The sequence below is a fragment of the Rhinolophus ferrumequinum genome, chromosome 26 (genome assembly GCF_004115265.2).
Source record: "Rhinolophus ferrumequinum isolate MPI-CBG mRhiFer1 chromosome 26, mRhiFer1_v1.p, whole genome shotgun sequence".
Classification (NCBI taxonomy): domain Eukaryota; kingdom Metazoa; phylum Chordata; class Mammalia; order Chiroptera; family Rhinolophidae; genus Rhinolophus; species Rhinolophus ferrumequinum.
In genome coordinates this window covers 22,073,363-22,095,307 of record NC_046309.1, presented here as the reverse complement: position 1 = coordinate 22,095,307, position 21,945 = coordinate 22,073,363, and the positions used below count along the sequence as shown (strand labels likewise).

Here is a 21,945-nt window from a genome sequence, read left to right as displayed (position 1 = left end):
TCTGTCCCCCCCTAAACTCCCATTTTGAGCTCTGATCCTGATCAGAGGGTGCCCTCTTTCCATTGTACCCAGCAACCTCATCCCGGGAGTTACATTAACCAAGGTGTATATTTAAGGAAGGAAAATGCCATAGATTAGAAAGCTTTAAGAAACCAAAACAATCAAAAATGAAATATGCTAGAGTTTGACTAAATTAAAAAAAAAAGCCAATTCATTTCATCTTAAAAGAAATCTAAGTGTCAGCTACATTGAATAAAAAAACAGTGTGAGAGAATGACAAAGTGAAATAATATAAAGAATTACATACTTTAAAACATCAAATTATTTTTTCTTACTATAATAGAGGTTCCTGGGGGGTGCGATGTTAAACTCATAAAAACTATCAGGTTCAGATCAAACAAAATAATAATTGAAAGAGGGATACTATATCGAGGATAGGTCTAGTCTTCCAGATGTTAAAAACCATAAAGAAAAAAATAGACAATTTATAATAAAAGTTGCTGAAAGCATATGCGCAAAGGCAAATTTATAGTTTTCAACTATAAAATCATTTTGAATATTATTAAGCCATTTGTAACAATTAAATTAATAAAATAACCTCAGAAAGTGTTTTCTGAATTCCATTGCTTTTAACCCTGTTTGGTTCAAGAAAACTTTTCATTAACTTAACAATCAGCCTAATAACTAATAATGGTGGGCCTTTTAAGGGCTTCATATATTAAATTGTTTTTAAATCTAGAATCAGAATGACTTGCTGTAAAAGAGACCTCAAAAGCTTATTTGGAGAGAGGCTGGGCAGTTTGCTGATGAATCAGTTTCATATTTGGGTTATATACTTCCTCAAAAATTATAAGGCTTTCATGTTATGCTCTTAATATTAACTAATTGTAAATTCCAAACTAACATATTTAGATAGAAAGCATCTCTAAAAAGAATTTTATTAATTTTAAAAGATAATTGCCAGAAGTAATTTTTCTGTACCCACTGAAGTTTAAATTAAAAAGAGGTCTACTAATTAAATATGTAGAAAGTAATGCTATCTAAATTTTTGTTTCAAAATGACCCAGAAAAAAAGTTTTCAGAGATTTTTAATATTTTGACAGCTCTAAATCTGTTACAAACCACCTAATAGAATGCTGTTTATTCTTTAAAATGACTCAAAATAAACAAAAAATGTATCACTAATTAAGAGTTTCAAATAGTGCCAGAGTGGTCAAATAGTATTATATTTGGATAATAGGAAATCTGACTAACAGGACAAAATGTGTCATCAAATATATAGTGGTTGTCATCTCCGTTTTTTTTTTTAAATCCATCATATTTTTATACCACTGTCCCTTTTTAAAATGTCACTTTTTTCCTTTTGCATAATTTGAAAGTTCCAAATTGTTAGAATTTTTGATTTGCATGCAACTGTTTGAAACATTGTTTTGTTACTATTTGACAAATGTATTTATTGCATGATCATAGTTTTCCATTGTAAACCTAATATGAACACTTTTTTTTCTCATTTGTCGTGTGCTGTGGAATTTGATTTCTTTACTTTTTTGGCATTCATTCCCTCATTAGACACTGAAAGAGTTTTACCAGGTAAGGCATTATTTCACTGCATCTTCTTTTAGCCAAGAAATAGTTGTAACATGTAAAAAATGTACATATTTTTGGATAGACTGTTTTGTTTAGTCTTCTTCGTGATATTTTAAGGCACTTTGTTTGAAAGACTATGTGCTAAAATGTTATACGTGCAATTTCTTTACAGGAAGTGCAGAGCTGTACTGTTGATTTAGGTATTACAGCAGACAGCTCCAATCACCCAGACAACAAACACAAGAACCGATACATAAACATCGTTGCCTGTAAGTGCATCCTTAACTCAGCTCTGACTTTGGTACCATTGTCATTGCCGTGCTTTTAAACAATATCTGGAAGTCTTCTGAGAGCGGACCTCACTCAGTGTAGCTGTTTCAGGACCTTTTTCTCCGGGAATAAGACTTGTGTCAGACAATACATAGCATTCCGTCACTCCAATTTAAATACATTCTGTAGTTAATGACATCTGTTGCTTTTAAATTAAAACAAACTTCAATTTTATTCCAGTCCTGTTTCAGGTCCCATGGACTGTAAATTTGTTCTTATGGTTTCTGTCTTATTTGTATTCCATGGTCCTAGTGGCACTTTAGATCTACCGACTTTTATGTGAATTTATTCACCAAGTGATATTTTCTTTAGACTTTATTTTTTCCTTCTGACGTTTTCCTCCCTCTTTTGACATTCTCCCAGGGTTTTATAAAGGGTTAGAGTCCTTTTTTCCCTTTGTTTTCTTAGCTGTTCTCTCTCTTTTTCTTCTTAATGAGCAGCTATCTGGCTCTTTTCTTTAAAAGAAAAAGAATTTCTTCCTATGAAATTAACACCTTTCTTCCTTCTTTTTTTAATTGAAGCATAATTGACATACAACATTCTATTAGTTTCAGGTGTACAACATAGCAATTCAACATTTGTACGCAGTACCTCTTATTTACATCTCTTCCCTTTTATTTTCTTTTATATGCCCTCCCCTCCATCTCTTGAAATCCGTCTTCATTCCCCCTGCCCGAAACTTCTCCTTATATCCTTCCTTACATATTCACTGAGCTTTTATTATCACATTTTTCTAAATAGTTGCATAGTTGCTGCCTTCCTTTCCACAGCGCCTACACTAACTTTTGCTTTTAGTAGATGGTTCTGCTTCCTGTTTGTCTTCCCCAATGGAAGCCGCTATCTCAGCTGCACATAAAAACTCAGATGCTTCTTGGAGAGGGTGAAATTGTTAAACTATTCCCTCTACAAGCTAAATAAAATACCCACCAGCTAACTAAGAAGAGGATGGAGATTAACATTTACTGAACACCTACTATATGCCTGGCACTGTAAAGACATTATTTTGTTTAATCTTCAAAACAAACTTGGCAAGATAGGTCATAACAGTCCTATTTTAGAAATGAAGAAAAACAACCCAGGAAATTTACCCAGTAACATCCATCAAAATATATTAGAACCGTAATAAAAAAGTATGTCAGCCTGGCCCAAACCCATCGTTCCATTGCCATACGTCTATTTCTGCACCTTCGTAAGCCGCTATTGTCTCAGAGGTATTATTATCCCAGAATATCTCTTTAACTTGTCGTGGTTTCGCCTGTATTCACTTCCTCGTCCTTGAAAAGAATAAATGGCCTGCCCTGTGAAACTACCACGTTTCCTCCAAGTAACACTTTGCTTTCTTTTTATGCAGTTCCTGCAAGTAAATAGAGTTTCTCTGTAGAACTGAAGTCAATTCCCAACCCCTCATTTCACCATGTTTTAATTGCCACAGTACACAATGTGTAAATTACCATAGTTCTCACCCCCTGCTACAGACGGTACAGCACCCACGTCCTCTCTTCTTGGACAAACGCTCACTCTCCTGCCTCCCTTTTCAGTAGTTCCTCTTTGAGGTTCTTCCCTTGAAAGAGCCACCTGCTGTAACCATTCGCAGAAACTTCCCCGTCCCTTCTGCTTTTTTTTCTACTTTCTCTGCCTCCATCAGTCTCCTCTCCAGAGCGTAATGCTGCCATCCATCCTTTGCTTTCTGAGACCCCATCACTCTCCTCTTCCCTTCAGCAGCTCTCCACTGTTCACAGCCCCAGCACCCACCTTTAGAGACCCATCAAAGATGCCAAGTTCAGGTTTCGGTATGAAGACATTTAGTATCATCCCAAACTAATACAATTTCTTCCTTCATGTTCCACTACTACTTTGCACCTCTCTCTTGAGTCCTGAGTATTCCTGTCTGTGTGTATGTCTATTCTCACCTTCTACTAGAAAACTTCTTGAAGGCAGAAGCTCTTGTTTCTTTTTATCTTTATCTTTGTCATCTCTGTAGCCCCAAAAAGCCTACTAAAGTAGATTATATCTGCATTGATGTTAATTGTACTTGATAAATTATGATACAAATTTTAATTTTTTTAATTTAAAAAAAATGACTAAATAAATGACCGTTATGCTGAAAAGTAGTCTGTACTCTACTGAATTTTTTTTTTATGTTATTACAGATGATCATAGCAGGGTTAAGCTTGCACAACTTGCTGAAAAAGACGGCAAACTGACGGATTACATCAATGCCAATTATGTTGACGTAAGCACGTTTTGATGGAAATATTTATGGAAATTACATTAGACTATGAATTGACTATACCACTGTGCTGTACATATACTAGTACTTAATTTATGTTGTATGATAGATAATAAAAAATACACATCAGCGGTGAGCGATCCTGTGATTGAAGGATTTCAGATTGAATTACAGTCAAGCTATTGTATTTGGTGTATCTTCTACACGAGAAAGGGATTCAGGCTGGGAGTGTATGTTCAAGGTAGAATGTGTATATTCAGATGGGTTTGTAACTCCTTAAATGTGAAGGCCAGGACGTGTGCTTATTTTGAATGTCCCAGAACTCCTTAGCACAACACCGTGTCGATAGCAGCTGGTCGATAAATCCTGACTGAAAAATGTCCAGAGTGGTACCAGCTAAAAGTGATCACTAAGCCAGCTATCTGCCTTTATAATCCTGGACATCCCTCAGGAACCCAGCTTTGTGGGACTTACTGGGGCTCCCCAACGGCTGCAGACCACTCACTAACTTACTGATTTTTCACTGTGGTCGACTGAATGTCAGAGGAACTCTGTCATTTTCCTGACACTGACCTCTCAGTCTAGCTGTCTTAAGGCTTATGCTGTGTGGAACATGGAGTTCAAAAAAGTTAGTTCCAAATATAAGTAAAGAGTGGGTTAAAGGCATCCACTTTATGCTTCCAGAGCAGGCCCTGTGTATGTCCTATCAAACATGGGCTTTGGAGTCAGACTGATTTTGACTCCCAGCTCTGCCACTGGCTAGCTGGGGGAGTTTGGAAAGCCACTTGATGCCTCTGAGCGTCCGTTTCTTCATCTCCAAATCAGGGATGATGCTTTCATTTTGCATATAGATTAAGGATGAGGGTTAAGGCTTATAAAGCATCTTGGCCAACAGTGGGTGCTCGGTGAAGCATAGCTATAAAAGGTTAGCATGGCTGAGTTCCAGCAGGAGAGGGTCAGGAGACAACCCCAGAGGCTTCCTAAGTGATGCAGACAGCAGAGCCCCAGTGCCTGACACGTTTCAGAGCTGCACAACGAAGGACCAGATAGTAAGCGTGGTACATAGACTTCGTAAATGTACTTGAAGTGGAGGTGCAGAGAATTGTGGTGGTGTCAAACAAAGACAACTCTTTTTCTTCCTCAAGGAAACATAGTTAAAGAAGAGTTGCTGTATTCGTTAGTACTGTCACATTCCTGCAGCTTTGCAAGTTCATTTTTATGCTTTTCTCCTACAGAAAAAAATAAGACACTTAAGTCTTATATGGTTAAAAATGGCATGCAGATCAGTGAGTAAGAAATGTTTGTCCTTCATTTCTTCAGGGTTACAACAGACCAAAAGCTTACATTGCTGCCCAAGGCCCACTGAAATCCACGGCCGAAGATTTCTGGAGAATGATATGGGAGCATAATGTGGAAGTAATCGTCATGATAACAAACCTCGTGGAGAAAGGACGGGTATGTCATCCCCACCATAGTGATTAGAGGTGCTTTAAATTACTTTTAATAGAGTCAGCATTCGGAAGCAGCAAAAGTTATGAGCGCCAATCAGGATTCCTTTCTGTATTGTATGATAGTAAAGGAAAACAGGTAACATTAGAGGTCACAAAGTTTCCCGGTAAATCATGTTGTCTGCTATTTAAATGCATTCTTCGTACTGTGAGAAAAAGTAAATGGGACACACTAAAAAACAGTGCAGAGTGAAATCAATTTTAATCCAGAAGAGCTGTATTCCCGTGCTGACTCAATCCATCGGACCACACTTTCCTCATATGAAAGGGGGACGTTTGAACCAGATCATTTTAAGTTCCCTTCAGTTCTATTATTCTGTCCCTGGTCTCCTCTACAGCTCATGTGCAGTCACGTAGAAAAAGGACATATTTAGAACAGTGAGAGATCCATTCCTGTCACAGTCTCAGGCCTGCACAGATTTCGGTGACAACTCTTACCTTGCTCATTTGGAATGTGGAAAAGGCATCTTCACTTTCTGTTTTGCAGAGAAAATGTGATCAGTACTGGCCTGCCGAGGGTAGTGAAGAATATGGGAACTTTCTGGTCACTCAGAAGAGTGTTCAGATGCTTGCCTATTATACTGTGAGGAATTTTACTCTAAGAAACACAAAGATAAAAAAGGTGAGCTCACAAGTGATGGACATCATCGATTGAGTAACACATCTGTTTTGTTTCTTTTTTTCAAGTGAGTAGGTGCTATAACCAAGACAGGGTAAAAAAATAAATAAATACATAATTAACGGCATTAAGAGTCCTTATCACAGCCACACTTCAATCCCAAAGGTTTCTCTTTAGTCTTTAAATTTAAATGCTAGTAGCCATTGCTTTGAAGCTAGGATAGATTGGTCATGGTGCCGAAGGTTGCAATGGATGTGAGGCACAAACGAAAATCTCTGCCCCATGTGATAACTGCACATTCTACTGAAAAGAGCAGAGACTGACAGAAGGGGGTAAAAAACCAAAAACCTTGATGTATTAATCAGGATTCTCCAGAGAAATAGAACTAAGAGCTCATGTGCATGGATGGATGGATAGAAAGATGAGAGAGAGAGAGAGAGAGAACTATTATTGATTTTAAGAAATTGCACAAGTGATTGTGGACCCTAAAATCAGAAACCTGTGAAGCAGGCAGCAGCCTGGATATTCAGGTCAGAGTTAATGTTGCCGTCTTATGTTCAAATTCATTAGGGCAGCTGGCTGGAAATTCAAGCAGGGTTTCTATTTTGCAGTCTTGAGAAGTCCTTTTATTCAGGAATCCTCAGTCATTCTTTTTAAGGCCGTCAATGAATCAGACGGGGCCCACTCATACGATGGAGAATCATCTGCTTGACTCAGGGCTGACTGATGTAATAAATATCTTGACAGCAACATCTGGTATGATTGGTGTTTGACCAAACCACAGACCACAGTAGCCTAGCCAAGTTGATACATAAAATGAACCTTCACAAGTGGCAATGTATTTTTTATTTTTATTTTTATTTTTTTGCCTCTTTATGGACTACCATCACGCTATGTTTCAAGTCGATGTTTCAGAACCCTGTGTGTGTTTGTGTATATTCCTGTTGTTAGCTATCTGGTTTCTTTCAGGGCTCCCAGAAAGGCAGACCCAGTGGGCGCGTGATCACACAGTACCACTACACGCAGTGGCCCGACATGGGGGTGCCGGAGTACTCACTGCCTGTACTGTCCTTCGTGAGAAAGGCGTCCCACGCCAAGCGCCATGCCGTGGGGCCTGTGGTTGTCCACTGCAGGTGAGTCTCAGAGCTGGGTTTCTAAACCCACAGAATTGCTTATGCTCCCACAAAGGGAATCAGTGGAGCAAAGGTTTTACCAAAGTGGAAATGGTTTCATGGAGCGGTTTCATGAGGGGGATGAAATTACATGCCCACTTTCGAAAGTCTCGATCGCTACACAATGAGTGTGCTGGTTTCAGAATTTGATGACTAAATATTCCAAGTACCACGTGTTTCTATGACATTTAGTATTTTATTTGATTGTTGAATTGAATTTCAACTTATTAACTATGTGGAGCAGGTGGAACAATGTTTCGTTGTTGAACTAACATTTATTACAACACAATGCTGTGGGATAAACATGCTTGAGATGCAACTCCTATTCCTAGGACTAAACAGTCTATTGCAGAGTTACTGCGCCAGGTTTACATTAGAGAAACCAAAGCACAGAGTGTGACAATTTGACTTTTAAGTTGTTTCGAGATGCTTTGAGATCAAAACCCCTTTCTCATTTTCCTGAGTTTTTCCTAATATATCTTATTGAACGTGTTATCAATTCATCATTGCCCAGTATTTTAACTCCCGAGACTGGGTTGATGATAAGAAAGAATGATATAGCAAAGAAAGAAGAAATAATATGGTAGAGGTTTAATTTAATATTTTTCAGTTGAAAGAAAAACAGTTAACGTTTACTGAGTGCTAACTCTATGCCAGGCTTTATGACCACAAAAGTCAAGTCCATTTCTACGCGCAGAATTTTGTCAAAGCAGTGTCTGTGTTTGTAGAGAAGCAAATATTTACCTTTGATAGACAGCTTATCTGAAATATTCTAATTACCTATCTCATGAGTTATCCTCAAGGTTGGAGAGACCTATCTAAAGTTATTTTTCATCTGTTAGCCTGAAGACAAGCTGAGGGAAACAGGAAGATGCAAGGAAAATAGCTCTGAAGGTCAGGAATTGTTTCTCAGCAAATGGAGAAGGACCTGGGTATTGTGCAGAGCAGGTGCTAATTTTCCACTCTAGTACTGTCTACTTGTTGGAGCATCTGAAAAGAATCTCTGTCTATGAATTCTATCTCTCCGGTAGAGTCTTTGAAGAAGTTGATAGATAATGGCCCTTTAGAAATCACTGCAGTTACGCTTTATTCCTCACAATCTCACTGAAATTATATTTTTAGCAGCAAATCTTATCAAATTCTTTTTCCCGTTAATGTGGAAACCTTTACAAACATGTCTACCTGGCAATACAGACCCAGGGACCTTTTCTTTGCAGAGTTTGGTGAAGCTGATGCTTTCATTTTTCTCACACTATCTATTTGCTGAGCTCTGATGCATTATGATATTTTCATTGTACGATATAAAATGAATAATAAATATAATTATTGAAAATAAAAAAGTCTCCAACCCAAATAGTCGGCTTGTTTTGCAGTTTGACCTGTAGTGAAAAATAAAAGAAACTTTTTGTTACTTGAGCATTATGCTTAACAACTAAACTGCTTCCAGTTTTGGATCACTAATTAATTATATGACTCATTTGCTTGGGGAAGGAAATTATTTTAATTTACAAGACAGTTACTAGTGACCTATCTTCAGGTTATTTTATGCTTGCCATTGAAATAGTTTCTTCCTTGTGTTCTCTTTAGTGCTGGAGTTGGAAGAACTGGCACATATATTGTACTAGACAGTATGTTGCAGCAAATTCAACACGAAGGAACTGTCAACATATTTGGCTTCTTAAAACACATTCGTTCACAAAGAAATTATTTGGTACAAACTGAGGTATGAGAAAAGGGATAATTTTATTTATCTACGGGTTGGAAATGTCACTAAAATGCTAAAGCTGGGTGGAACAGAGTTTGTGTTAGTAGGTGTATTAGTCTGCTAGGGCTGCCATAATAAAGTACTACAAACCGGGTGAATTAAAACATCAGAAATGTGTGGTCTCATAGTTCTGGAGGACAGAAGTCCAAAATCAATGTGTTGGTTGGGCTCTGCTCCCTCTGCAGGGAAGGATCCTTTATTGTCTCTTCAAGCTTCTGGTAGCCCCTTGAGCTCCTTGGGTGTAGCAGCATAATTTCAGTCTCTGCCTCCATCTTCAAATAGCTGTCTTCCCTCTGTGTCTATGTGTGTCCAGATTTCCCTCTTCTTATAAGGACACTAGTCACTACCTCATGCTAACTAGTTACCTCTGCAATGACCCTATTTACATAGAAGGCCACCTTCTGAGGTACTTGGGGTTAGGGCTCCAACATATCTTTTGGGGAGACACCATTCAACCCATAAAACCAGGTAATTGCATATAACTTATAGATGGGCCAGCTAAATTTTGTTTATTTTGTGACCAAATGAGGAATATGTTTAAAATAACAGTGGTGACAGAGAAGATTCAGAAAATGAGTAAATGGATCAGTCAACGCCTATTTCTGCTAGCAAGATCCTCAAGTTTCCTGCACATAGAGAATGAATGGATTCATTTTCATATTCAAAGAGTATGAATTATGCTCAAATTATATCCCTCTTTAGGCCCATATCCTTTAGCCATCTATGACACACGACAAAGTCTGTACATCTGTATTTGTTTTCACTATGTCTAAATAATGAATTTAAATTGAAATGTATGGATGGCAGCTTAAAAGCAATCGAGACAAATGACTGGCTTTAAAACCAAAGCAAACCAAACTTCATTCCATGAAGGAAATAACATTCTAGTGAGATAAGACCAGAGAATAGTCTCATACATAAAAGAGAAGATGACTTTTAAAAACTATATAGGTAATTGTGCTAAATTGTACTATATGACTGGCTAAAGGAGATTTAGAATGGACAGAAGGGAAGACCCATCAGAAGAGTAGATGTCATGGAAATCTTCGTGTAAAATGTGGAAGGAAGTGGGCCTCAGGTTTGAAGGATGGGCAGAGAAGGCACTGCTTTGCCTCCCCCCGTCTTCCTGCCTCCTGCCCACAAAGGTCAAGCTGCAGGAAATAAAGAGGGGAGCGATGAGAAGCGCTATGTTCGGTCTTGACTGTCGCCTTTCCACCACCTGATGTCCTGCCAGGCCTGAGAAGCAATCTTTTGTGGGTTTCTCCCCATGCTTTGTAAAACTCTTTTTGTCTGTGGATGGAAGCTGCTCCTTTTATACCTGGACACATGTAAGAAAAACCTGATTTTATATTCCCCGTTGTCGTTGTTTTGCCAGGAACAGTATGTCTTCATTCACGATGCCCTGGTCGAGGCCATACTTAGTAAAGAAACCGAGGTGCTGGACAGTCACATCCATGCCTACGTCAATGCACTCCTCATTCCTGGACCAACAGGCAGAACAAAGCTAGAGAAGCAATTCAAGGTGAGTCCGCTTCGAAGCCTCTGGGGTGTCACCACAGAACTGAACGTTCCTGTGTCGTCTCATGGGAGTTGACGAGGCCGTGCTGATGGGCAGAGAGCACGGCTGGCACAGTGGCTTCTGTTGTTCTCAACAGCAGGCAGCGAAGCCACGTGGTAAGTTTCAAGGAGAACCTTAATTGTGAGTGGCAAGAAGAAAAGTTCTCAGAAACCCTAGACTAACTTTTATAAAGGCAGGCTCGGTCCAGGAAAGGAGGGCACCGAGCCCAACAGAATGAACAGACAGAACTGACAATTCAGACTGTACAAGTGCTCTTTTTACTTTGAAAATGCCAGACCACTCAACCATGAATGCTATGGCTCAGGCTGTTCGTGCTACTCTTTTGAAAAAATCTATCTCATTTGAAGCCCCTGAACTAGAATAGGCCACACCACAACAATAGCTTCTTCAACCCCAGTTTCTCCCACTCGCCCTGTCACGAGGCAGTGCACAGGAGAGGAGAGCATGTTTTGTTCTATATTGTTCCTCCTGCATCACTAGCTCTCTGACTCCCAAAACTCAGTCGGCAAAGATTCAGAAAGCAGATGTTACCAGACCTGCCAGCTGCCGGGGGGGCGGAGGGGGTGTTTGCAGAGTCGTGGCTTTCCAGAGCAATGGAGGCTATGTTACTTTGCTCCATATTATGTCTCTACTAACCTAATTTCCCAGGATTCCTAGAGAAACAGAGCCAGTTTCTGAGAAGGAATATCTAGGAAGAATTCAAAAGACCCCAGAGGAAAACCCAGGAGAGTCCACAAACCTTGAGATTTCAGTATGTTCTCTCTCTTCTGCCCCAGGCTACAACACAGAAGATGTTAGCACTATGAATTCGCTCTAACGTTTTGGTTTCTCAATCAGCACCTTTTGTGCTTTGGGGAGAGTAAGAAAAAGATGAGGGGTGAATGCTGAACTTAGCACCTGCTGTCAGGAAACCATAAATATTTTACTCAGCCAAGCTTAATCTGAGTCCTAAAGGAGACCTTAAAGGAAAGAGAGGTGCATGGTTCAGCTTCCAGAAACAGATAGTAAAGAAATAGAAAACATTAACATTAGGTTGTTAGGATAACTTTTCCCTAAATTAAAAATATGTATACGTATTACCCATTTTCAACAGAATTCTCAGTTAAATATGGTTTACCCCCTACACAATTACATAAGAGAATTGATATGGCTTATACTGGATAACCCAAGATTAAAATGGAAATATTTATTAGATCCAATTAAAAAGAGACATTTCACTCTCTTTCCTGTTAACTTCACAACTAGGCAAATGTAGGGAAGAGAGAGAGACAGAGAGAGAGAGAGTGTGTGTGTGTGTGTGTTTGTACACTATCATATCAGAAAAGATATTTATTCAAGTTCATTCATAAAAAATGTCTTTGAAATAAATTACATGTCTATTTTATTCAACAAATATTTACCAGACACCTATCAGATGCCAGGCTTCTCTGTTTAATACTGATTTTAAAATTAATATAGGAAAGTCAAGAGCCAAAAACATCCAAAGCAATTCTGAAAAATAAGGAAGAAGGAAGAGAAATTTATTGTATTGTATATGGAAGACTTATTATGCAGATACAATAATTCATATTCTAAAAGAGACAAATAAACCAGAGAAAGCATGCACATGTGGAAATTTTTGTGATAGATATGACATTACAAATTAGTAATGAAAGGATGAATTCATTAATAAATGCTATTGGGACAATTTCTGTGTGGAAACAAGAAAAATTAGGTCTCTACCTTAACTCAAACACTAAAATTATTCAGGATGGATTAAGTACTTCAAGGTCAAAGCAAAGTTTTCTAACTTATAGGAAAGTATCTTTCAAGAACTTCAGGGTAGAGAAGGACTTTTTAAATAAAAACGTAATAAACAAAAATCTTAAGGAAAATCTTTAAAAATTGGGTGTAAATGTGTGATTAAAGACAAGAAACATTTGCAACTTTTTAAGCAGAGTATAGATTTACATTCAAGCCATCAAAACCTCCGACAAATTAATAAATGTCAATGAAGTAGAAATTAAAAAGGCAGTCATCAAAGAAGAAATCTAAATGGCTAATGAACACTAAAAGTCCCCATCTCATAATAATTAAGGAAATGCAAATCAAAACCATGACACCATTTTTCATCTATCAGACTGTCAAAATTAAACACTGATGACTCCTAATTCTCTATAGAAGCCCCTACATGTGTGCACATTCAGAAATATACAAGCAATATTCATTGTTACAAAGTTTGACATACCAAAACATTGGAAATTACCTGAACATTCACTACTTGGGGAACAGATAAATAGCAAATAGATTATTCATGTGATGGAATACTAAGAGAATGACTAAAATCCAACTACATGCATATACATACATATATGTATATATATACATATATGTATGTATATGTATGTATGTATATGTATGTATACACACACACACACACACACACATCATGCAGTTTACCTCCCAATTGCATTGTGACATTTAAGTAGAAGAAATAGAGGATGCACACCCATAAACGAAGCCATGAGGGAGATTTTCCCATGCTGAAAGTCAAACTAGAAAGCAAGTGTTCTCACCTCCTTCCAACTTTCCTGGTGTAAAACACACATGTGCCAGGGAGTTCCCTAAAACAAGGTTTAGTTCAAGAAATTCTTAGAAAAGAAGTCAGATATATTTACATTCAGTATCTTATCTTGGTTGGGCTGTGTGTGTATGAGTGTGTGTGTGTGTGTGTGTATTTGAGTGACTTAAATGAAATAATCTGTGTTTTTCCTTGACTCCTTCTCAGCTCCTGAGTCAATCAAATATACAGCAGAGCGACTATTCTACAGCCCTAAAGCAATTCAACAGGGAAAAGAACAGAACTTCTTCCATCATCCCCGGTAGGTTATGTTAAATCTTGAAAAAAGGGAACTTTTGTTTCTTTTATAATAGAAGCCTTGTAAGTTATTTGACAACATTTGTCCATTTTAGGACAGAAGCAATACACTCATCTTTCACTAATTATGCCTGATAATGGAACTGTTAATAGGACTCTCAAACCCTGAAGTTTCATCTAAAAATACATAGAAAGTATAGCTTAAAGGTTAAAGATACTCAACTTGGGAAATGCAGCTCTCTTGTGCAATTTGGGGTGGAGGGGGAGGTGTAGCACTGAGAGAGCGTGGTTCACCTTGAATGTTCTGTGTTCCAGTGGAGAGATCCAGGGTTGGCATTTCGTCCCTGAGTGGGGAAGGCACAGACTACATCAATGCCTCCTATATCATGGTAAGTCAGAGAAATCACTGCTGCAAGCTTGTGCTACCAGAACCCAAAACAGGGTGGGGTGCCTGGTGCTTCGGCCTGGCTGCAGACGTGGGCAGCCCCACAGTGGACATAAGTCAGATCTGATCACTGCAGACCCACAGGCCACACTTGCAACAGATTACAGCATTCCTTGACGTTTTTATGTATGCCGGGGCTGGGAAAACCTCAGGCAAAGCAGATAAATAGATGCAGGAACCAAACGCCATTCAGAACCTGTGAGGAGATACAAAACATACACCACCCATCAAAGGAGGGGGTGCCTGGACACCGAAGGTATTCTGTTGCCAGAGTGTGAAACGTGGTACTCTGTCATTGGGACTTGTGGAAAGTGAGAAACAGAAACTCTACTCCAGATTTCCACCCCATCTAGTGTAGGAGACGTGGTCCACAAGTCATTCTGATGAGTCTGCTCCTAGCGCTTATACGTGGGTAAACGTGGGCATAGCCCTTAACTTCTTGAGTTTCCATTTCATCATCTGGAAAATGAGGATCACATTTCCTATCCCATAATACTGCTGTGAGGAATAGATGATTGAAGGGAAGAAAATGCTTAGTGCTCTACCTGGCATATAGGAAGTGCCCCCTAAACATTGACTAGGATGATCACATTATTATTTATAAATGCAATCTGAAAACAATGAGATTGCCATAAACTTATAAATGTTTTCTGAATGTTGAAAATTCCGCGTTGGGGTTCCATCTTCTCTGTCATTCTGCAGGGTTATCATCAGAGCAGTGAATTCATCATCACCCAGCATCCCCTCCTCCACACCATCAAGGATTTCTGGAGGATGATATGGGACCACAACGCCCAGCTGGTGGTTATGCTTCCTGATGGTCAAAATATGGTAAGTCCCTCGGGTCACTTTTAGTACTTTCCTGAGGAGGCAAATATCAAGTCACAACAGCCAGAAAAGTGCAGCATACAGACAAAGTAATGTTTTCCAGCTGATCAACTAATGTCATTGGAGTTGCACCTTGTCTGCTATTGGGCCTCGTTTGGCTATGCAAGCTTCCAGGCCTGAAATTCTTGAATGCCAGTTTTAAACAAGGGTAGGTTAAAATTAATTTAAAGTTAAGTATTTTGTGGCACTGCCAGAATCACAATCATGAATGAAGTCAGACCTTATGCTTTTTTTTTTTTTTTAAATAAAACTTGTTACGTTACTTGGATATTCCCTCAGTTTGAGAGAGACTGAAGTCAGTCCGTATGCTTTTTTTTTTTAAAATAAAACTTGTTACATTCCTTGGATATTCCCTCAGTTTAAGAGGGACCAATTTGGAATAAGGTGAACTCCTAGAATAGGAAGGACTTCTTTCAGTATTAGAAAATCATGGCTACCCTATGCTCCTTTTTGTGTGTATTTGGAGAACCCCCAAAATAAAACCAAACTAATATTTCATTTAAGCTTTGCATATATACTTTGAGATTCATTTCTTGTCCACAAAGTTACACTGACCATTCCAAATGATGCTGGAAATTGCTGAGCTCTTAAAAATCACTTGATTTTTCTCTACTTGGTTATCAATTATAGAGGCAACAACTAGTCTTTGTTACTAAAAAGATAGGAAAGCAAAATAACAAAGCTATAGTTTGGGTTCTTAAGTTTTATTTTGCAGATCGATCGGGTTTAAGACTCAAGATTTTAAGACTAAATTTTGAAATTCAGAGAAAAATTTGAATTGAATTTTCTATGGTAACCAGTTAACTTCATTTCATAGTCTGATGTGTTAGACATTTTTTTAAAACCTAGTGTTTTCTTTGGTTTTTAATCCTCCAGGCAGAAGATGAATTTGTTTATTGGCCAAATAAAGATGAGCCTATAAATTGTGAAAGCTTTAAGGTCACTCTTATGGCTGAAGAACACAGATGTCTGTCTAATGAAGAAAAAATTTTAATTCAAGATTTTATCTTAGAAGCTACACAGGTATGGATATAATTTAAATGACAAAATTTTCATCTTAAGTACATGTTAAGTATATACTCATTTAAGGATCTTTTCTAGCAATAGCAAGAAGGAATCTGATTTCTTACAGATTGAGACAGATTATCCAAATAATAAATTTTACTTTACTTGTCACTTCCATTTTTAAAATCTTATGGAATCATGAAACCATTAGTCTTCACTAAACTACATGGTTCATGACTTCTACACATACAGGAAATCAACGATTTCTCAAAACAGTTGTTGAGAAAACTTCAGTTAAAAATAAACACAGTGAAAAAAATTCATCAAAAAATTCCTAATTCTGATGTGTGAAGGCAAGGGTTTACTTGGGATTCTCCTAAGTAAGATGGAAAGCATATTACCTACTAAATTAACTCATTTCTTTCTAGCAATGTACAGTGAGTTGATAAGTGAAGAAGTGCTTTGAAAATGTGCAGTACAATGAACTAAAATTGCTTTCCTAAACCTTTGTTACCTACAACGCACCAATCTAAATTATTTGTCAATAATTATTTACGTAATACAGTACAGTGCATTCTGTATTATATAGCTACACGAAAATGCTGGAAGGTACTAGGAATGATGAGTACGGCATGTGAGATTTCAGAATAGCTTCTCGATCAGAAGAAAAATTAAGTCCTGTTTTTAGATGGTTGAACTGTTGCACTCTGCCCTTATCCGAAACTGGTAAACCATATATGGTATACAAGAAGATTCATTATTCTGCAGAATATTTGAATGACAAAGCATATAAATTTGATAATGCCAGCAGATTACTAATGTAAACATTGCAGTGGAACAGGACCCTACTTGATTGAAACAAAAAAGTGAACGCGTTGATTCTGGTCCCATGATGAGCACTGTGGCCTTGGGGGAATGGCTCACGTTCCTTGTTTGTGAAATGAGAGGCAGATACCAGAAGAGTAGTAAGGCCCCTGAGAGCCGTTAAATTCCTTGCTCATTCCCACCTGTCACTGTTCCTCAGCATTTCAGAAACACCCCTTCAGACCTGTAGTCTCTCAGGCCCTCCTCCCATAAAAAGCTTACTAGGAAATGAATTATCATTAGATGCCCATTATCTTGTCAAACCCTCACTACTGGTCATATCTAATATCTAGCTTGACCTGTGTCATCAGCCAGTCTTTCTCCTGGTGGTATGCAAAAGATAAACCAGAAAATAAGCATTCACGATTGATCCCACGTCAGGATGTCCTCTCTATATAAATCAGCTGCTGTGAACACCTGGATCCCCCCGGAGTCGAACATAGGGATGGGCAGTATTTCTAAAATAATGGTGAAAGAAGAGGGAAAGACTGAAGTGGGCGGTTCCATCACTTCAGACACATGTCGATACTTCCCCACACCCCCCACAAAAGCACGCAGCATTTGAGGATGGTCGAGGGGTGAAGGCCTGTGCTATAGGGACCGGAATTCATTTCAGTGGTCAGGAGGTTTGGAATCAAGAGCTGGGCGCTTTTACTAATTTATCGGTTACGTGAGTTATTTTTTAATTATTAAATATTGAATAGGTTAAAAAGAATGTTCATAATATATGCACAAGGTATAAAAACGATACTATAAATGAGATCAAGGAAAAGCACTCAGCCTGCGCCTTTGAAGCCCCTCACAAGCCCTCCATTAAAATCAGCCATTTGCTGGATCCATGTGTCTCACTTTCTTGATTTACTTCATAATTTTACCTTTGGCCTTTGTGTTTCTTAACACAGTGTTCTTTAGTTTTGAATCTTTTTGAACTTCCTATAAATTATCTTATGTGTGCTTTTCAGAGGTTTTCTCACTTCATCATGATGCTGCTGAGATTTAGCCACGTAATTGAGTATAGTTCCAGTTTATTTACTTTGGTTATTTAGCCTCCCAATTTAGAAATATACTTTTCCCATTCTACATGTGGGATCTGACTTGTTTGTGTTTGTTTGGTTGGTTGGTTTGGTTAGGTTTGCTATTACAAATAATACTGCTATGAATATTTGTCAACACATGCAAAATTTTCTCTTGGGTATACCTGGGCATTCTCCCGCTGGGTCACGGGGACGCGCATCCAACTTTGGCAACTTTGTTAAGTAATGCCAACTCTTTTTCCAAAGTGGTTCTGCCAGTCTACTTACCCATCAGGAGTGCATGAATGATGTGGAATCTCCACATCTTCACCAGTGTTGTGATGGAAATGATATGGCATCTTGTGGTGATTGTAATTTGTGTTTCCCTTGTTGCAAATGAAGTTAAATATCTTTACATCACCTTTTGTGAAGTTTCTGTTCAGGATTTTTGCCACATTTTCTATTAAGTTATTTACCATTTTCTTATTGGTGTATTGGTGGTCTTTTTATACTCTTGATACTGATCCTTTTAAATTACACATGTTAAAAATACCTTCTTTAACTTTGTGATTTGACTTTTTCCTTTTGATTTTGTTGTTGTTTAATCCATTTGAATTTATTAAGCTTTTCCTTTTCCACTTTTTAAAGGAAATCTTCTAGTGTCTTTAAAAAGTCCCATTTTACCTTGAAAATTTTCCTTTTACCCTATTTTCTAAATGTTTTGTTATTTTCTAGATGTTTAGGTTGGTACAAAAGTGATTGCGGTTCTTGCAGTTACTTTTAATCGCAATTACTTTTGCACCAACGTAATAGCTTCGCCTGGAATTATGGAATTAATGTTTTGTAGTATATTTTGTGAGGTGAGAGTCCAATTTCATTATCTTCCATGTGGGTAACCATTGTCCGAGCATCATTTATTGATCAGCAATATCAGTTTGGTGATAAATCAAATTTCCATGGCATATGCATGGGCTTGTTTCTGGGATCTCTGTTTTATTCCATTGATCTCTTTATTCGTCACTCTGCCAAAACGATAGGGTCTTGTCGTTACAGGTTATCAGAATTCTTGATATCTAATGAGATAATTGCTTTTCTTTTTCAGTAGCTTCTTGGCTATTTGGGACTTTTACACTTCCATACAAAATTAAGGTTCTGCTGCTTATTTTTAAATGTAGCATTTTATTGAGTATACTTTAGGACCTTGTAATCAGAGGTTCACATGATTTAACGTCACAGAGGCTGGTTGGTCACTTAAGCAAGAATCAGAAGTGGGCCTGGAGAGGAACCAGCATTCCTCCCACTGTGCGTGTCATGCAGCGTCAACCTTCCCTTAGGGAAACCTAAGAAATGCTGGGATTTGAAGAAGCCTACGCTGTTTTCAAAATAAATTTTAACCCTGAAGATTTATTTTTTTATAAGTTTCAATGTGGTAGCACAGAGACACCTTTGGTAACGTACTTTCATGATTTGATTGGCATGATAAACCCAGAAGTAAGGTTGATTGTTAAAATAAAAAAGGGATACGTCTGTAAATGATGAATGTGGTATTGCAACAATTTCTTTCTTCAGCCTGTCTACACAGAGGACCGGTTGTCACTACTGCTGCTCACTCATGCATGATGTTTAGTTTTAATTCCTGATTTCCCTGTAATTCCTGATTTTCCTCAATTCTACTCACTAACCAATCTGATTCTTTTAAAAACCTTAATTTTGCTTTCTTCTTATAGGATGATTATGTACTTGAAGTAAGACATTTTCAGTGTCCCAAATGGCCAAATCCAGATAGCCCCATTAGTAAAACGTTTGAACTTATAAGTATTATCAAAGAAGAAGCCGCCAGCAGGGATGGGCCCATGATCGTTCATGATGAGTAAGTTCCACACTTGAAATCATGCCTTAGCGTCCTCTGGGCGTGCGTGTATTTCTATTGTTTTTGTACGAACCAAGCTTTAGACTAATTGTAGTGATTCATGGCCCAGGTTAACACAGAGGGTTTTTTTGTTTTGTTCTGTTTTTTTTAATTTCCGTGGGAGCTCCTGTTGAAGGCTGGAAATGGGTACATGATCACAAAAATATGCTCTTACATTGTATGCTGAGAACACTTTGTGTGATGACTCAGCTTTAGCACTAAAATTTTTAAACATGTTAATCAGAGAGACATTTCTCAGGCATTAGCTTCTTGGGATAGTAGTAGAAGTGATTTTTTTTCATTTACTAGGCACAGGAATCTTCATCCAAGATCTTTCCAGGTTTACGTATGAGCAAATGAAAAATGCAGGTGCTGGGATTATATGTTCTATGCATATTATATCTGATGCATATTATATAACATATATTATGACTGTAGTCAGATCATTTTGATTTATTGCCAGCTCCTTCCACAGTATAAAAATAACACATGAATAAGCAAATACTAATCTTCTATAAAGTATCCCATTGCTAATTGCCAGTGTTTTCAAGTTAAACCATAGTTATGTGCACAATAAAGAGAGCAATTCATTAAAAATGTCAGGGTTCCTACGTAAAGTTGTCCAGGCTACATGCTCCGTAGCCTCAAAATGGGAGAGTCTGATGCCTCTGAGTGGATCTTTGCCCCTTCCCTTTGTTTCAAGGCATGGAGGAGTGACCGCAGGAACTTTCTGTGCTCTGACAACCCTTATGCACCAACTAGAAAAAGAAAATTCCGTGGATGTTTACCAGGTAGCCAAGATGATCAATCTGATGAGGCCGGGAGTCTTTGCTGACATCGTAAGTAATAAAGCAGTGAAGCAAACTTCTCACTATTGGAGTGCTTTTTCCTGCCTAGAGGCTGCCCAAATCATTTTATCAAGTGTCCACAAAAAGATCACATTGACAGAGGTGGCATTAGCGTGTAGTTTTCAAGCTGAATTACAAGTTATTCTGTCCACAATTCATAGAACGGGAACAATAAACATTTAAAGTTTATCTTCTAGAAAAGTGCTGGATACAAAATTTTAAATCTCATGTGTGTCGTTTTGCAAGACTTACTGTAATATTGAAAAATATCTCCAATCGAAGTACCAACTACTGTGACTTATCCAATTAAATACTTCTTTTCCTGGGGTTCAAGTTCTGCCTAGCTCAAAGAACCATCAGGAAACAGACCTCAGATACTTAAGCGTCTGAAGTTTTTACGTTTTTCTCAAGTTGAATTTAATTTCTGAAGTTAACAAGGCTAATTCTCGGGTAATTTAAAAAGAAAGAGAAACTTAGACAATCAAAAAAGAGACATAGCACATCTGGAGAGATTAATCTCAACTCTGAAAATAATTCAGAAGTTTTAATTATTGTAGAAATATGGGCTGAAAAGACAATAGGGAACTTAGTGCAAATGCCCCAATGGGAGAAACTTATGTGGACGTAGAGCGTAGACTCACCTTCAGCTCCCCAGTCTGTGTACGTATAAGGGACTCATCAAAGGTCCATCTTCAAAGCTCCAGCCCAGACCAGCTGACCAGGGTGCAAGGTAATCCTTGCACACCTGCACTTCAGAGGAACCCCTATTAAGAGTCTCATTCAGATCAGTTGGCTTATATCAAGCTTGTCTATGTGAAATTGCTTTTGAGACATTGAACTTTCACCCATGTCATGGATGCACTCAGGGATCACATGTGGTCCTCATAATTTTCCGCTTTGATGCTGGCTAGACTCACACTCTCTGTGGCTGCCTTCCCCATCCCCCACTACCCAGACTGGCGTCTGTAAGAGGAAAACCACTTTATGCTCCTGTGTGTCTCTACTCTGAGACCATGGCCAGGCACTCACTCACCTTCGCTCAAAGCAGCTGTCAGGGGAGGAGAATGAAGACTACTTGGTAAACGGTGGCCTGCATTCTGCGTGGGTCCCTGAGCTGACAGTGCCATCCTTTCTGAGACCTCTCCATAAATAGACAAGCCTAATAGATTTCATAACAACTGGAGAAAGGAGAATGACTAACTTATTTGTGAGTGGTTTTAGGTGCCTAGTGCCAAAAAGCTTAACACACACATTGATAAATCCAGTAACAGAACCCTGTCACGTCACCTGATTCCATAAAGTAAATGAACAAGAATGGGGTATTTG

The 21,945-nt window shown here is 38.2% G+C and overlaps 1 protein-coding gene across 4 annotated transcripts in view; it reads left to right on the top strand.

Moving 5' to 3' along the window:
• The window catches only part of PTPRZ1 (protein tyrosine phosphatase receptor type Z1), a 167,143-nt gene that overhangs the window by 142,990 nt on the left and 2,208 nt on the right, over positions 1-21,945 (top strand). For 2 of the 4 annotated variants that reach the window (XM_033098998.1, XM_033098996.1), the window contains exons 16-29: positions 1,570-1,590; positions 1,760-1,856; positions 4,068-4,150; positions 5,468-5,602; positions 6,143-6,277; positions 7,244-7,407; positions 9,034-9,169; positions 10,587-10,733; positions 13,558-13,651; positions 13,963-14,036; positions 14,795-14,923; positions 15,857-16,003; positions 19,590-19,732; positions 20,475-20,610. In XM_033098998.1, coding sequence (XP_032954889.1) covers positions 1,570-1,590; positions 1,760-1,856; positions 4,068-4,150; positions 5,468-5,602; positions 6,143-6,277; positions 7,244-7,407; positions 9,034-9,169; positions 10,587-10,733; positions 13,558-13,651; positions 13,963-14,036; positions 14,795-14,923; positions 15,857-16,003; positions 19,590-19,732; positions 20,475-20,610 — 1,641 coding nt within the window. The remainder of the gene's footprint in view (positions 1-1,569; positions 1,591-1,759; positions 1,857-4,067; positions 4,151-5,467; positions 5,603-6,142; positions 6,278-7,243; positions 7,408-9,033; positions 9,170-10,586; positions 10,734-13,557; positions 13,652-13,962; positions 14,037-14,794; positions 14,924-15,856; positions 16,004-19,589; positions 19,733-20,474; positions 20,611-21,945) is intronic. The other 2 variants (XM_033098997.1, XM_033098999.1) reach the window with 1 other exon arrangement.